Below are 16,185 nucleotides of genomic sequence, written 5' to 3'. Positions count from 1 at the left end.
CGGGCGCTACAGTTGGTGCTCTCTGACAAGGTGAAGTACCTGGGACTCATCCTTGACAGAGGTCTTACATGGAAGCCAAACATTGAGGAGAGAATCAGAAAGACAACAGTCGCCTTGTATAGTTGCAGGGGCGCTATCGGCAAAAGATGGGGCCTCTCGCCTAAAGTCACTTTTTGGCTTTATAACACGATTATAAAACCAATCTTGCTATACGGAGTCCTTGTCTGGTGGAACTCGCTAGAAAGGATGGTATCAGTTAAGAAGCTGGAGAAGGTACAAAGGTCTGCCCTCATTGGAATCAGTGGGGCTCTCCGTACCACTCCTACTCTAGCGCTTAACGCTATGCTGAATGTGGCGCCCGTGGACATTGTAGGAAAAACTACCGCTGCACGCGCCGCAATCAGATTAAGGTGTTCGGGCCATAGGCTAGACTTAAGTTACGGACACTCTAGCATTCTTAAAAACTTTGAGTTCATCCCTAGGGTGCTGGACCACTGTACACCCACGCTAGGTCCGAGCGGACCTTTTTCTACCCACATTCCCTCAAGGGATGAGTGGGCGGGGTGCAACATTCGGCGGCAAGGCATGGCAAACATGTTCACGGATGGCTCGAAGTTGGACGGAAGGGTTGGTGGGGGAGTATTCTGTAAGGAGCCTCCCATCAAACTTAAATTTAGGCTCCCGGACCACTGTAGTGTTTTCCAAGCGGAGGTATACCGGGATTCCAATTTTCGTGTACGAAGCACCATTTGATAGAAAAAAGTTTTTTTTTCTAATAGACAAACATCGGAGTGTATTTCAGGTCATGAAAAAGCTGCTCACAAAAAATCATCAGCATTTCGGAGTCGTCTTAAAACTGTTAGGTCTGCCATTTGTAGAAAAATTTCCAGCAAGCAAACCAACAAAGCACCAGCCAAAGAGCCATATACACCCTTACGCCACTTAATTATGTTGGTTTGGGGAAAAAGAAATCCATTTTTTTTTTTAAGTAAAATTTTTGTACAAATAAATAATTGGCGCGTACATTTCTGTTAGGTATTTGGCCGAGCTCCTTCTCCTATTAGTGGTGTGCGTCTTAATGTTGTTCCACAAATGGAGGGACCTATAATATATTTTTGAGCTGACTCCAAACAGCAAATGGGGTTTTATGAGAAGCTTTGTCATGGCAGAAATACACTCGACGGTTTGTCATTGCCTGTCAAGCAGCGACCGCTATTAGAAAAAAACTTGTTAATTTTGCTGTTTGAAGCCCGAAGACTCGAACCTATGCACTCCGTAATGGTAGTTGCACACCAACCCATTCTATTACGGCGGCCGCTGGCGGAGTAAGCTGGTACAAATTTTAATATTTTAATGTGCATCCACTATTGCTCACCATATTTTGTGTCCTTTGGGATTTATGAGTTTATGTAACTCTTGGTCACTTACAATTTTATCTATTGTAATTAATGAAACAATAGATGATTCATTAATTTAAAAAATGGAATAGTTGAAATGAGTTTGGTTTATGGTTCCGTTTACTTTCAAAATGGCTTAAGTCAAACTGAAAATGCTATATGTGTACAAATTCTTAAATTCTAATTTTAAATTCTTGGTTTACTCAACATAAACACGCCAGTTATTTATGTTTCAAAGACATTACCCATTTTTAATGAAATTTCATTTTTATTAGGATTCTAGTTAGAAACTGGATAAACAATTGGCATTCGAAAATAAGAAATAAAACTTAAAAATGGTCGCCAAATGAGCGCAAACAAATTATTATAACATAAATTTTGATATTTATTTATGTATATATTTAAAAATTCAATTTTGACATTAAAAAATTTCATATTTTTGTATTCAAAATATTGCACTAGACATATTTTTTCAATGTGTATGTGATTTGCTTCAAGGCACATTCATTAAAGGTGGTGGCACTAGACCAACAACAGTATTTTGTACGTCTGATTGTCAAAGAAAAGTATTATATGTACAGGCAAAGTAGAAAACAAATAATGAATTCGCCTTGTTTCACTCTGGGCTGACAGCCACAGGGACACGGCGAAAGAAAAAAAATAAATCAGCTGATTTACCAATATCACCTTTAATAGATTCGCCTTGATTTTCTTTTTCTTTTCGTATGTTTGCGCAGTCTACAATCAAGTGCAATTGACCTGGCAGCAGGCATTTACAATTCCTTATGTCAAAAATGGCCATAAAGTTGCCGTGTTGCCATAGTGTGGTATTTTGCAGAATGCCGAAATGCCCGGTTATTTGCATTTAATTTTGAACTGCCTTTAAATTTAATATTTGCTTATTTCTCGTACTGTATTTTTGGTAACTGTTTCTTAGTTCATTAGTATGTAAAATATTTTGCCCATTCAAGGTATTCAAGTGCTCTCCATATCTTTGACACAGATTCGCTCGATGTTGGACAAATTGGTTGTCGTTAAATTGAATGGCGGTCTGGGCACTTCAATGGGTTGCCATGGTCCCAAAAGTGTTATTCCCGTGCGCTCGGATTTAACGTTTCTTGATTTAACAGTGCAGCAAATTGAGGTATACGTCGAACATTGTACAAAATGCATTTCAACTCCATCTCATTTGATGATCTTTATTCTGCATAGCATTTGAATAAAACCTACGATGCCAATGTGCCGCTGGTGCTTATGAATTCATTCAACACCGATGAAGATACCCAGAAAATCATACGCAAATACACCGGTTTTCGTGTTCAAATTCACACATTCAATCAGAGCTGTTTTCCGCGCATAAGCCGTGAATCCTTTTTGCCTGTTGCCAAAGACTTCGATGTGGATAAAGATATTGATGCGTATGTTTATTTTTTAAGAAAATCGAAAATGTATATATTCTTGCAAATGGTTAATTTGTTTCGTTATAGCTGGTATCCACCTGGTCACGGTGACTTTTATGATACTTTCCGCAATTCCGGGCTGCTAAAGAAATTCATCGATGAGGGCCGTGAATATTGTTTCCTATCTAATATTGATAATTTGGGCGCTACTGTGGATTTGGCCATACTGAATAAATTGGTGGGGGAGGAACGTTCCGCTCAACCTGTCGAATTTGTGATGGAAGTTACTGATAAAACACGTGCTGACGTTAAGGTAGCCTTGTAAATATGAAACCTAAAATTTGCTTATCAACTCTTCTGTATTCTCATCCTTAGGGTGGTACCCTTATTAACTTTGAAAACAAACTACGTTTGCTCGAAATCGCACAAGTACCGAAAGAGCATGTCGATGACTTCAAATCGGTGAAAACCTTCAAATTTTTCAACACCAACAACATTTGGGCGAAATTAGATGGTAAAAATTAGTGATTGAAAGCTTTTAGTTTAGAATATTTTTTTTTTTAATTGAATGGAAAGTAATGTATTGACAGGCCATCGTAGCTTTGAATGGGTTCGTGCGTGATTACCATTCGGAATTGTACCGGGTTCGAAACTCCGGGCAAGAAAGATCAAATGCTATAATAGAAAAACTACGGATACGGTTCTGGTTACGGCATTGTGGTGCGGCACCTATAATCGTTTACAGTGATGCCTATCCTTTATTCAGAACAGCTAATTGCTACGTTTACGGTTATGGCTATGATAAATACGCACATCACAAATAAGAGGAGAAACTCGGCCGAACACCCAATAACGGGTGTAAGCGCCAATTGTATATATTATATATACGAGGTGTGTTAAAAAAATAAGGTGAATTTTCAAATTCCGCAGGCTACGTGAAATTGAAATTTGAAAAGGTCGAGCCAAGGAGCACCAGGAGATTTGGTGGCTCCTAAAACACTCAGACTAAAAAGCCCATTGTATTTAAAACTCTGGAAAGGGGGTAGATAGTCAAGGAGAAAAGGAGAAAAGTATCAGAGAAAGAGATAGGAAAGAATATAGACAGAGATAGAGATAGCTAGTCCTGTGAGAATTTTCCAGATTCTTTGACAAATCTGTAAATATCTTCCAGTTTTAGAGAACGAATATTACTCATTCTCATGACATCGGAACCCAAAACTCGTAGCCGTGCTCTAGCAAAGGCAGGACACTCACAGAGAAAGTGCTCAGTGCTATCCGCCTCCTCCAAGCACGACAGGCACATTGGGTCCTCAATGATTCCAATGGTGGTCATATCTGACCCCATGAGTTGTGTCCTGTAATGATACCGACCATCAACCGAACATCTTTCCTTCGCAGGCTACGTACTTGGTACCCTCGTCTCGAAGATATGTTCAAGGTTTTAGCAATACAGCGTCTTTAGTTTGTTTGTCAGAGGCATAAATAAGACAAGAGTTTTGTGTGTTCGGCTATTTTCTGCTATACCTATATAAAAAATGGATCAAAGAAGTTGCATCAAATTTTGTGTAAAAAATGGAATTAAGTGTTCAAAAACACTAGAAATGTTGACAGTGGTATACGGTGAGAGTACTCTGAGTCAAAATAATGTTTGCAAGTGGTACAAGCCTTTCACAGAAGGTCGAGAAGATGTGAATGACGATGCTCAGTCTGGACGCCCAGGCACATCAACAACCGATGAAAATGTTGAGAAAGTGACGAAAATCGTTATGGAGAATCGTCGAATCACAATTAGAGAAGTTGCTGAGGATGTCTGCATATCAACGATGGCCCAGATTTGCTTAAAAGGGTCATAACTGGTGACGAATGATGGGCTCATGGTTATGATATCGAAACCAAAGCCCAATCGTCCCAATGGAAGAGACCAGGAGAATGAGGACCAAAAAAAATCATGTCAAGTTGGATCAAATATCAAGGTTTTGCTCACTGTTTTCTTCGATTACCAAAAAATTCATCGTTTTTGCATAATGATAATTCACCTACTTTCTCATCTTGGCTTGTGAGCGATTATTTGGCCAAAAACAACACCGTCATCATGCCTCAGCCACTGAATTCACCAGATTAGGCCCCCTTGCGACTTTTTCCTGTTCCCAAGATTGTAGAAACCCATGAAAGGACGGCGTTTAGTGACGAATGAGGAGATGAAAACCGAAGGACATACCAAAAAGTGCATACCAGAACTGCTTCGAGGATGTGAAACACATATTCTAGAGATCAAAATAAGAAACTTTGCCGAAGGAACAATACTTCTAAAACGAATTCTGATGTCCCCCAATTAGGACGAACTTTTAGTGTCTTTTGTGGGGAGGCAAAAAAATCGCCCATTGCTCTGTGAAAATCATATTCTAGGGATCAAAATAAGAAACTTTGCCGAAGGAACCATACCTCTAAAACGAATTCTGATGTCCCCCAATTTGGGTCAAACTTTTTAGTTTCTTTTCTCATGTAAAGGCCAAAAATGGTGATATTTTGAAATGATTGTATGGGGTACCCCCCGGGGGAGTTCCAGGGGTGTGCCACTGGCATGGGTGGATCGGCCATCCAAAGTTAGTTGGGTCGGTCATACATTTGGACTCGATTGGAGCACTCTAAATGGGTCAAAGTGGGATTTTTCGTTCGACCCAAATTGGGGGACATCAGAATTCGTTTTAGAGGTATGGTTATTTCGGCAAAGTTTCTTATTTTGATCCCTAGAATACGATTTTCACAGAGCACTGAGCGATTTTTTAATCGACCCGCCCTAATTTATATATATTAGTTTGGGGAAAGAGGAATCCATTATATTGGCTTTAGTGATCGTTATCTCGTAAAGTATTGATCAATCGATCGATCAATTTAAAGTTTATTCTCGTTGTTAGTGTTATTTCACACTAAAAAAAATTGTTTGCTGTTTTTCGTTTTATTCGATTCAGTTGTGAGTTACCGAGTGTTAACAATGCAAGTCAACAAAGAGGAAACTCTGTACTTTTAATATTTTTTTTTTTTTTTTTTTTTTTTTTTTTTTTTTTTTTTTTTTTTGTGATAAATGCGAAAATGCGCCACGCCGCTGAAATTGTGATTTGTGTTTATGGTGCCGATTTTAATTAATTGCAATTTTGGTTTCGTCAATTCCGTTCAATCATCTTTTATATTAAAGAAAATGTCGATAAAATCACAGAAATAATCGCAGTTGACCGGCATGTTAGTAGTCGTAGCATCACCCAGGAGCTAAAGATCAACCATAAAATAGCTTTAAACCGTTTGCGCAAAACTTTTACGCAAAAATAATGGATTTCAGTTTTCCCCAACCACAATTTTTTTCAATGGGTGAAATTAGTAAAACAATCAAAATGCGCCTAAAATGCTGCAACACTTTTACAAATGTGTTAATTTAATATTTGCTTACTCTCTCTCTCTTTCTCCCTTCATTTCGCTACAGCTATCGATCGTGTGCTGCGCGAACGCACACTTAACATGGAAATTATTGTAAACAACAAAACAATGGAGAATGGTGTGCGCGTTGTGCAACTGGAAACAGCCGTTGGTGCTGCTATGAAATGTTTTGATGGGGCGATCGGCATCAATGTGCCACGTTCACGTTTCTTACCTGTAAAAAAGACTTCTGATTTGTTGTTAGTCATGTCGAATCTGTATCACTTGAAAAATGGCAGTCTGGCGATGTCACCACAGCGCATGTTCCCCACCACACCGCTTGTAAAATTGGGTGAAAATCACTTCTCCAAGGTGAAAGAGTTCCTCGGTCGTTTCGCCAACATACCCGATATCATTGAGCTTGATCACTTGACGGTATCCGGTGATGTGACATTTGGACGTGGCGTCTCGCTTAGGGTAGGCTTTGACGTTCTTTTCATTCGTTTCGTAGTTCATTATTTTAACATTTCCACACAATTTTCTTTTGCAGGGTACTGTTATTATTATTGCTAACCATGGCGATCGTATTGATATACCAGCTGGTGCCATCCTAGACAATAAAATTGTGTCCGGCAATATGCGTATATTGGATCATTAAAAACGTTGCGTTGCACGATTGCCGATGCTGTCCAAAAAACGCAAAGACTTCTATATGAAAAATATCAGGAATTAATACGTAGAGTAGTAGTCAGTTGCATATTTTTATAAGACAAAAAATTCGGGATAAAACAAAACAAAACAAAAAGAAAAATAACTAAAATATCTAGCAGAAAGAATTTTATAAAGTAATTTTGCAAGCCATGCCCATTATGTGCGCAAGAAGCCCATTAGTTGTTTGAAAATGTTAAATCGTTACATGTAGTGATTAGAGGAGAAAATGTGGAAATTTTATTTTTTAGTGCAATTAAGAGTTTCAAATGGTTTATATGTATACAAAATAACCATACGAATTTATTTCATTATCTATCTTGCCGTTTTCGAAAGGCGGCTTTGCCACTCCCGATTTGTGTGATTTAAGTTTTTCCAATTGTAGCCATTTATAGGAGTTATTTTGCCAAATTTTATTTTGTAAACCCAAAGTGTAATTTTTTGTAATTAAAATTGTTTTACTCGCGTAGGTTTAGCGTGATAAAATCCAAAATAATCGAGGGAACATAATATACGTACATTATATGTATATTATGTATGCATGCCTAAAATAAGATTGTTGAGCAATTTTTAAAATAAAATAAATATACAAAAATTGAATGTACATACTTTTATAATTTTAGTAATTTTAATCATAGTTTTGGCTACTGAAAATCCAAAAAGCATTTAATCATTCCACATCCAATAAAGTTTTACCCGAACTACAGTCATCCATAAACTCTTCCTCTTCGCTGAATAGTGGTTCTGCGAACGGGCCGAACTCCATGTGCTGCGACTTGGAGCAACCCCATTTCATTGCTTCCTTGCAAGTGATATCCAAATTGACGGTGAATTGATCGCGTGGCCATTTCGATAGCCAAACAAAATCACTGGGTTCTTCCTCGAGGCAAGTACGAAATAGTGAACAAATCTTCTTTGAACCATGCACGGTAAATGTGAAAAGTGTTTTGGGTACGCGTTTACTATTGCTCGTATCGTTGCCGAACACATAAATCTCGTTGAGGCACTCCCACACCCGTCTAAGGCGTAAAATAAGTAATTTCTCATTTAACTCAAGACTTCTCATTAAACTCACTTAAAAGCTTTGCCCGTAATGCTGGCCATTAACATTTCGGAAAGTATAACCAGTAAGTTGCCACGTTTCTCTGGTTGATCGCGCGAACGCGTTTTCGATGTCCACAGCATGCCCAGCCAAGGACCTTTCAGCTCAACGACAATGCGACAATGAAGTGGCATTGCGGTCGAAGAGATATGGGTAGACTTGCCGAATTTCTGTAAATTAAAAAAATAATACCATAAGGGAGTGTTAAGGTAATTAAGACTAGCGCAGAAGTACAAAGACAAGTACACCTAGTGCTGCCATAAATACTGTGACAAATTTTACAATACATATGGCGTGAACAAATTCGCAGAACAAAGTTCCGCAATTCCCTCTTAGAAAACAGAAAATCATGTCCAGGGAAATGAATATATCGACCAGATCCATGTCAAGACTAATTATGATCTCCACATGTAAGTATTCCGTCGCTCAACTGGTCGTCTTTCGACAACGCGCTTGAAGAAAATTAGACTCGACAGATGCAAGCAGCTTCTTCGGTGGCACGCGGTTAACGGGCATGAAAATATTATTTTCACAGATGAGAAAATTTTGACATTTGAAAAAGTTTTTAATAAGCAAAACGGCAAAATCTATGCTAAAACTTCTAAACACCCAAAAATTGTTATTCCAAGGGTTAAGCGCGGCCTTTTAAAGGCGTTAAATCTCTTCATTTCTGTGAAAAAGTAGTTAAGACCCGGGTAAAAATGTACCAGGAGGATGTCTTAGAAGGCGTGGTGAAGCAGTTGAGCAGTACTCTCTTCAATCGATAGCATTGGATGTTCCAGCAAGAGTCCGCTCCAGCCCATAAAGCAAGACCCACCCAGCAGTGGCTAAAAAAACAATATTCCTGGATTCATGACCGCAGAACATTGTCCGTCTGGAAGTTCAGATCTAAATCCATTGGACTACAGTTAGTGGTAAGAATTGGAGAATATTGCCTGCCGAAGACCTCACAGAAATTTGGAGAGTCTTAAACAATCTTTGGTTCGAGCAGCAGCGACATCAATATCAATGGAAACCGTGCGTGCTGCAATAGCTGAATGGACTAATCGTTTGAAGGCTTGTGTAAAAGCAAATGGTGACCATTTCGAATGAAAATTAAATTTTGACGTGATAACGTCTTATAATTCGATTTAACAGGCTGCACGCACAAAAAAATATGTCGTTACCTTGCTCATTGCATTGAATGAACTGCAAGCGAAAGCGCGGAACGAACGACAAAACAAACAAAGCAAACGAACGGCAACGTTCGACATCTTGCTCTCTCCTACTTAAGTGAGCGTATGGCTGTGTTCGTAAATGCAACATGACGCGCAAACTACAATTGCATAACAAACAGAACGTTCAGAAATGCCAATATCGCAGCACTGCAATAATCAAGCGTTCAAAAAGACAACAATTCTATCAGTTGTCACACATAATTTCTATCAAAAAATTGTTTACTGCATTTACTGCATTTAACTACGATGTCTGATGAAAAGTAAGCAAAACTGTTTTATTTTAATTTTTGTATTGAAATTTAGTTAAATTATGTTAATAATAATTGTATAAATTACTATTTTTACATTTTTAGTGAAAATCTCAGTAATGCGGAGACACAGTTATTGCTGAGAGTACGGTTGAATATGGAGGACGAGTTTAAATCGGGTAGAAGGAAAAAAAATGTATTGTGGAAGAAAGTTGTGACCGAAGTTAAAAATGTAAATCCCAATATAAGACTGGACAGTACCACAGCGCAGAGAAAATGCTTAAATCTCTTGGTAACGTACAAGCGCATTAAGAAAAGAAATAATTCTTCCGGTAGAGAAGCTACATCCTGGAGGTATTTTGAGGACTTCGGCGAAGTTTATGGTACAAGGCACTCAATGACTCCTCCAACAGCAAATTATTAAAGTGAAACTATAAATTATTAATTTTCATAAAACTTATAAAACCTTACTTTAAAAGTGGCCCAATTCATTCGGAAATGGGAATAGAAAATGTCCTCGGGAAACGACTTTATTGTTTTAATAAACGATTTGTTTTTAGGTATTTTTCTTTTTAAAGACAAACATTTGTACTAAACATTTGACTTCAATAGCCTTCTTTTTCTTAAATTTAAAGAAAATCTATCTTTTCTTTGCTCACAAATTTCGTTTAGTGTTAGATTCAGCAAAATTTCCATTTTAGTATTATACGCGTTCAAAAATGCAAACAAACGTATTTGCAAATGTCAAAAATTGTATAAGAAGTATCAAATGTCATACTTGCAGTGTTGCCACTGATGCTTATGCTGCAAGTCATGTTGCATTTACGAACACAGCCTATATATGTATGTATATGCGCATATGTACATATATAAATTCACGTATTTGTATTTGCATATGCCTTCTTATTGATTATTATTAATTTGATTCACTTGAAGAATTTAAAATAAAACCAAGTTTGTTAATAATACCTGTTTTTTTAATGTTATTATTATTAATTTTTTTATTATATATGAAGGAAAAGATGTATGGTAATATTTACCATATACCTTATAAGATATGTTGTCTATACTAAATAAAGAGGAAAACCTTGTTTGTTTGTAATGAATAGGCTCAAAACTATTGGACCGATTTTAAAAATTCTTTCACCATTCGAAAGCTACATCATCCACGAGTAACATGGATTATATTTTATTTTGGAAATAGGGCTCGAGATATAGGTCAAAACGTGGACCCGGGTAACCTTCGGATGTGTATGTACAATATGGACATCAAATTGAAGCTGTTGGTGAATGCTTTAGTACAGAGTATTTTTCATGCCGCTCCGTGACTGGGGTCTCGAGATATAGGTCAAAACGTGGACACGGGTAACCTTTGGTTGTGTATGTACAATATGGGTATCAAATGAAAGCTGTTGATAAGTGCTTTAATACGGGGTAATTTGTTATGTTATGTTATGTTGTGTTATGTTATGTTATGTTATGTTATGTTATGTTATGTTAAAGTATATTATGTTATGTTAATGCTAACTCATTCTCTATATCCATACAAAATATCTATCAAACAAATAAAATTAAAATTTTCTTTTGAAAAATGCAACCATTCAATCAGTATTTTCTTATGACGTTATCACGTTAAACTATCGTCAGTAAACCGACTTTACAGACAACCTCTTTTTTTTGCTTAGTATTTACTTGATTACATAAAACTAATTTTATTAAGAAAGTACTACAATTTCATATCTATAGCTGACCTAACTTGTAACAGAACTTATCGCAGGACTGCGCCGCGAAGGAGAGTATCCGATCTCGTATGTTGAAGACTGTTCGATAATGAAGTCCAGAAAAAGTATTGACGACTTAAAAATAAATGAATAACTGGCGCGTACACTTCTGTTAGGTGTTTGGACGACCTCCTCCTCCTATTTGTGGTGTGCGTTTTTTTGATGTTGTTTCAAAAATGGGGGGATCTGCAGGTTTAAGCTGACTCCGAACGCCAAAAGGTTTTTATGAGGAAGTTTTTCACTGCAGAAATGCCCTCCGAAGTGTTTCCATTGTCTGCCGAGGGGCAACTGCTATTCGAAAAAACTTTTCCTATACTGTGCTGTTTCATGCACGGAGACTTGAACCGACACACACCCGAATGGCCCCGATGGTAGTCACGCGCCAACCCATTCGGCTACGGTGGCCGCCTTGACGGCGTATTTTTAAAAATTAAGAGCTACCTCTACTACTTCTCAGCTCTGCATATTTGTTGTTGTTGTAACAGAATAAAATTCAGGGAATTATTCTAAAGTGAGAGCCCTTGGCCGCATAAAGTAAATCTGGACCGCTCTGTTAACATAGAACCGACTGTCAAGAGAACGGCTCCAATTTGGTCTTCGAGTACTAATAGAAAACAGTGAATGAAGCTACTGACCTGTTAAAATCTTGCACGAAGGACATCCATGCCATGGTCTCTGATGTCGTCCGAGCTAACTACGTAACAAGGACTTTATACTCGCCGTTAAGCAGCGTTTGTAATATAATGAATGCTCTGTAAGCAGTTTCTTTTGGGATACTACTACTACATGGTTGGCGAGGTACCATCTACTGAAAGCCACACATTGCCTGTTAGACCTATTAGAATGACGAACTTCTGGAAAATATTTGAGAACCTCGGCACCCGATGATCTAAAAGATATTCATTGTAGAACAATTGAACGATGGGTGAACGCCGTAAACGGAGACCAAACACCACCCATCACAAACGAAGAGCTCGAGCTGAATATTTTACGAGTATCAGGTTAAATTTTTACTCATTCGGAATACAGCCTGTCCAGTCAATTATGTAAAGAATGGCCGCACTAGAGACCACCCATCTCTTCGAAATGGTAATGGCTGTACGAACTAGGCTAAGGCCTTTATGCACTGCGACCAGATTGATCTATTATGCGCCCCTAAGTGCTTAATTATTTAGTATTGCGAGGAATCGAACCAGCTCCTTAGGAGGTAACTTTTGTAAGTCTTCTTCCACGAGCCCAGGACTCTGTGACTCCTGTGACCATCGCCATCTTTTACTGCCGTCACTCACTGAAAATGTAAGGTCAAACCTAGCCCAACTCCGATCCGCATGGTAGAGAAAGCTCGTGCCCTTCAGGGTTAAATCGCTGAGCATGCGAAAATGGACACTCCCATTAGCCCTGCGGCTATGAAGAATTTATCCAGATTTTCTCATTATAGTTAGTATGGGGATTTTATAACAGTCTTCAAATTCTGGTAACGAAGAATAGTAATACTGTTTTGGGTAGCCGGCGACTGCGAAATATTGTAAACCAGTTGAGTGGGACCGACTTAAAATTGTTCATACTATACATCAGCGGCCAACATATTTTATCCGAATACTCGAGTTTAGCTGGATCTATATGAATATTTTGTGTAGCTGATCCTATGATTGGATGTATGATTCGGATTCCGCCGCCATTTAGCCTTCATTTGGGTCTGAATTCATACTAGGAGTAGTTATAAGCGAGAAATTGACTACTCTTTCTCGAAACCCACCTTCGACAGGCTCTTCAAGACTAACATCCCGTCAAGAAGAGAGTGGCAAACTCAAAGACCATTGAGAAGAAAGGAAATAAATTTCTACACGGATGGATCTAAGCTAGAAAATAAAGTAGGCTATGGAGTTTTTCAAAAGAATTAGAATTAGAATTAACGGTCCGACTTCCGGATGACTGTAGCGTATATCAGGCAGAAGTCTTAGCCATAAAGGAGGTAACTGTGTACCTTAACTCACACGCCGTAACAAGAACTACGATAAATATCTTCTCGGACAGCCAGCGGCCATCAAATCAATGGAGGCAGTTATACTTGTACTAAGATCAAAGGTTGCTCAGGAATACCTGGCAGCTCTAAATGATATTAGCACGGTCTTCAAGGTCAGCCTTATATGGGTTCGGGGACATAGAGATATTGAAGGAAATTGCAGGGCCGATGAGCTAGCCACTTCTTGAAAAAGAAACTACTCAATATTTTTCCAAACTGTTTTTTTTTTATTTTGAAGTACAATCCTTTCGGCTAATGATGGAACACAACTTCATTAATGTGGCTGCCTCGGCTAGCCATGCACCATCCCATACGATCGGTCCAATTTTTCAACACATTTTCGATTGTATGCGGTTGGTAATTCCTGGTAATTCACGAACACTCTCGGCCACAGCAGCAATATTTTCGGGTGTACGCACGGTTTTTGGCCGGTCACGCGTTGGTTTGTCAATAAGCAACCCAGTTTCTCTTACTTGTTTCGCAAAGTAACGCACATACGCTTCATTCGGTGCTTTTCTTTTTCCCATTGCCGTACGCATTCTGAAACATTACCATGATTTTCAAAGTAATGCCCCAATATTTCCCAGCGTTCTTTGAGCGTATACACAACCATTTTTGTTCAGCGGAAGAATAAAACTAATTTTCTGTCAAATCAGATGACAGCTAAGTGTTACCATTCTTCAAATAATACCTAGTTCAAATCCGTAACGATAGATGGCGGGCCCTATGGATAAGAGAAGATCAGGAGAATTGCTTAACCTCTCAAGAGAGAATATCTCGAAGGTCGTGGCTTGTGTCACCGGTCATTGGCTGTTAGGTAGGCACTGTTCTAGGCTAGGAACATTTTCGTATGAATACTGCAGAAGTTGTAGAGACGAGGAAGAGGAAGAACACTTTCTTTGTAGTTGTCCAGCCTTAGCTAGGAGTAGAGCAAGCTTGTTGGGAAAATACCATTTTGACTTTCTTACGGAACTATTCGGTCTTGGGATAAAATATATTCTTCGCTTCATAGGAAAATCTAACTGGTTCCATGAAAACTAACAGTAAAGTTCCAGTGTTACGCAGTGGTACCACAAGTGAGTTTGGCTACTCTAAGCCGACTGGCACAAAAACCTAGTCTAACCTTGGGTCTGACAATGCCTTGGTTCTAGCTATGATATCTGTGCATGGAAAATCTTCTATAACACACTGCCCCTCAGAACTCAGAACTCCAATTATCTTGAGAAGTGCTATAATAACTAACTAACTAACTGAGTATTTGCGTTAAACTCCCAAAAGTCACATTTCTGTGCCAAAGCGGTTTTTCAACGTACTAAAAAACTTTCAAAATAACGCTCAGCTTTTATTTACCTTAAAGAATCGCATCAATGTCAAATTGTACAGCAACCTTGCGTGTTGCGATCGTCGATCACCAATCAACTCATCGACCATATCGTAGAAATGCAGCAGAAATGTATTGATTTGCAAAATCTGCGGACAGAACGGATCTTTGTACGAGCTACGTAACATTGGTAATATGCAACCGCAGAAGGTGGATTCATAGCCAGACTTCACGTAGACCTCCGTCGCCAGCTCGATGGTCTGTAATGCAGCGCACTCGTAGCTTTTCGGATTGACAAGCATAGATTTATGCAATGCTTTCTTGTATTCGTGCATTACGAAGGCATCGTTGACGTCGCGCAAGCGCTTCGAAGTGCCGCGAATGCGATTATGATGCCATATGTTTATATAACCAATGATCTTCTCGAGCAGCTCGATTGGTAGATCACAAAGATTGAGCGGCGGATTCCAGTTTTCCTCCCGATGCCGCACTTTTAAACTACGACGAGGTATCTTTACGTTCGGTTCATCGCCTTTATTGCTGCCGGATGTGCACTTGAATTTTGGCATACCAAAGTGGTGACAGAAAAGAATTGTTTTAATGAAATAATTTTGTGCTTATTTGGATTTGTTGTTGCATGCGAAGAACGGGATTCTCGATATGCTTAGCCACACTCGCATTTAAATACATATACTCGTATATACAAATACAAACAGTAAAACAAACACACACGAAAATTTCAATTCGAAAGTTATTAATTAAAAAATAGAAGAAGTGGAGGCTCATCAATTTTGAAGCGAATTCGTTTTTAAAATTTATAAATGCATATTTCAGATGTCAATTTTGAAACGTAAACGAAAATGTAGGGAATGCTTATGTGCTTCAAGTAATATACGAGAATAATAGTACATACGAGGTGAGTTCAAAAAGTATCGCGAATTTTGAATTTTCGCAGGTTACGTATATTCGAATTTTTTAATTTTTTTTTGGCGATATGTTGGCGGCCGCCGTAGCCGAATGGGTTGGTGCGTGATTACCATTCGGAATTCACAGAGACAACGTTGGTTCGAATCTCGGTGAAATCAAAACTAATAAAAACATTTTTCTAGTAGCAGCTGCCCCTCGACAGGCAATGGCAAACCTTCGGGTGTATTTCTGTCATGAAAAAGCTCCTCATAAAAATATCTTCCGTTCGGAGTCGGCTTGAAATTGTAGACCCCTCTATTTGTGGAACAACCACAAATAGGAGGAGGAGCTCGGCCAAACACCCAAAAAGGGTGTACGCGCCAATTATACACTCATGTCCCTCACTCATGCCGACGATTTGGAAATTTTGAATGTTCAGTTAATTGTTGACAGCTGCTTTGCTTGCATGTGTTTCGGCTCGTCTTCGAATTTTACCTATTCAAAAAGATGGATCAAAGAACCTGTATCAAATTTTGTGTGAAAAACGAAATTAAGTGCGCGGATACATTCCGAATGTTGCCTGTGTCATACGGAGAAGCTACTTTGGACCAAAGCAACGTTTATCGGTGGTACAAAATGTTTTCAGAAGGCTGAGAAAATGTGAACGACGAAAA

The 16,185-nt window shown here is 38.6% G+C and overlaps 3 protein-coding genes across 4 annotated transcripts in view; 2 read left to right on the top strand and 1 right to left on the bottom strand.

Moving 5' to 3' along the window:
* Positions 1 to 7,513, top strand: part of LOC129240135 (UTP--glucose-1-phosphate uridylyltransferase) — a 55,053-nt gene extending 47,540 nt beyond the window's left edge. For both annotated transcript variants that reach the window (XM_054875676.1, XM_054875675.1), the window contains exons 4-9: positions 2,401 to 2,541; positions 2,610 to 2,815; positions 2,885 to 3,110; positions 3,173 to 3,311; positions 6,273 to 6,682; positions 6,756 to 7,513. In XM_054875676.1, the coding sequence (XP_054731651.1) occupies positions 2,401 to 2,541; positions 2,610 to 2,815; positions 2,885 to 3,110; positions 3,173 to 3,311; positions 6,273 to 6,682; positions 6,756 to 6,863 (1,230 nt within the window). In that variant the 3' untranslated portion in view covers positions 6,864 to 7,513. The remainder of the gene's footprint in view (positions 1 to 2,400; positions 2,542 to 2,609; positions 2,816 to 2,884; positions 3,111 to 3,172; positions 3,312 to 6,272; positions 6,683 to 6,755) is intronic.
* Positions 7,514 to 7,575: 62 nt separating this feature from the next.
* On the bottom strand, positions 7,576 to 15,433 carry LOC129240137 (uncharacterized). Its single transcript, XM_054875679.1, has 3 exons — positions 14,635 to 15,433; positions 7,989 to 8,185; positions 7,576 to 7,932 (listed from the first exon to the last, which is right to left on the bottom strand). The coding sequence occupies exons 1-3, from the start codon at positions 15,172 to 15,174 to the stop codon at positions 7,584 to 7,586; spliced, it is 1,086 nt and encodes a 361-aa protein (XP_054731654.1). The 5' UTR covers positions 15,175 to 15,433; the 3' UTR covers positions 7,576 to 7,583.
* LOC129240138 (uncharacterized) lies at positions 9,309 to 10,059 on the top strand. Its single transcript, XM_054875680.1, has 2 exons — positions 9,309 to 9,492; positions 9,586 to 10,059. The coding sequence occupies exons 1-2, from the start codon at positions 9,479 to 9,481 to the stop codon at positions 9,902 to 9,904; spliced, it is 333 nt and encodes a 110-aa protein (XP_054731655.1). The 5' UTR covers positions 9,309 to 9,478; the 3' UTR covers positions 9,905 to 10,059.
* Positions 15,434 to 16,185: the final 752 nt, after the last annotated feature.

The sequence above is a fragment of the Anastrepha obliqua genome, chromosome 3, assembly GCF_027943255.1.
Source record: "Anastrepha obliqua isolate idAnaObli1 chromosome 3, idAnaObli1_1.0, whole genome shotgun sequence".
In the NCBI taxonomy this organism is placed as follows: Eukaryota; Metazoa; Arthropoda; class Insecta; order Diptera; family Tephritidae; genus Anastrepha; species Anastrepha obliqua.
The sequence above is the reverse complement of the archived record's forward strand: the minus strand, read 5'-3'. Positions and strand labels throughout refer to the sequence as shown.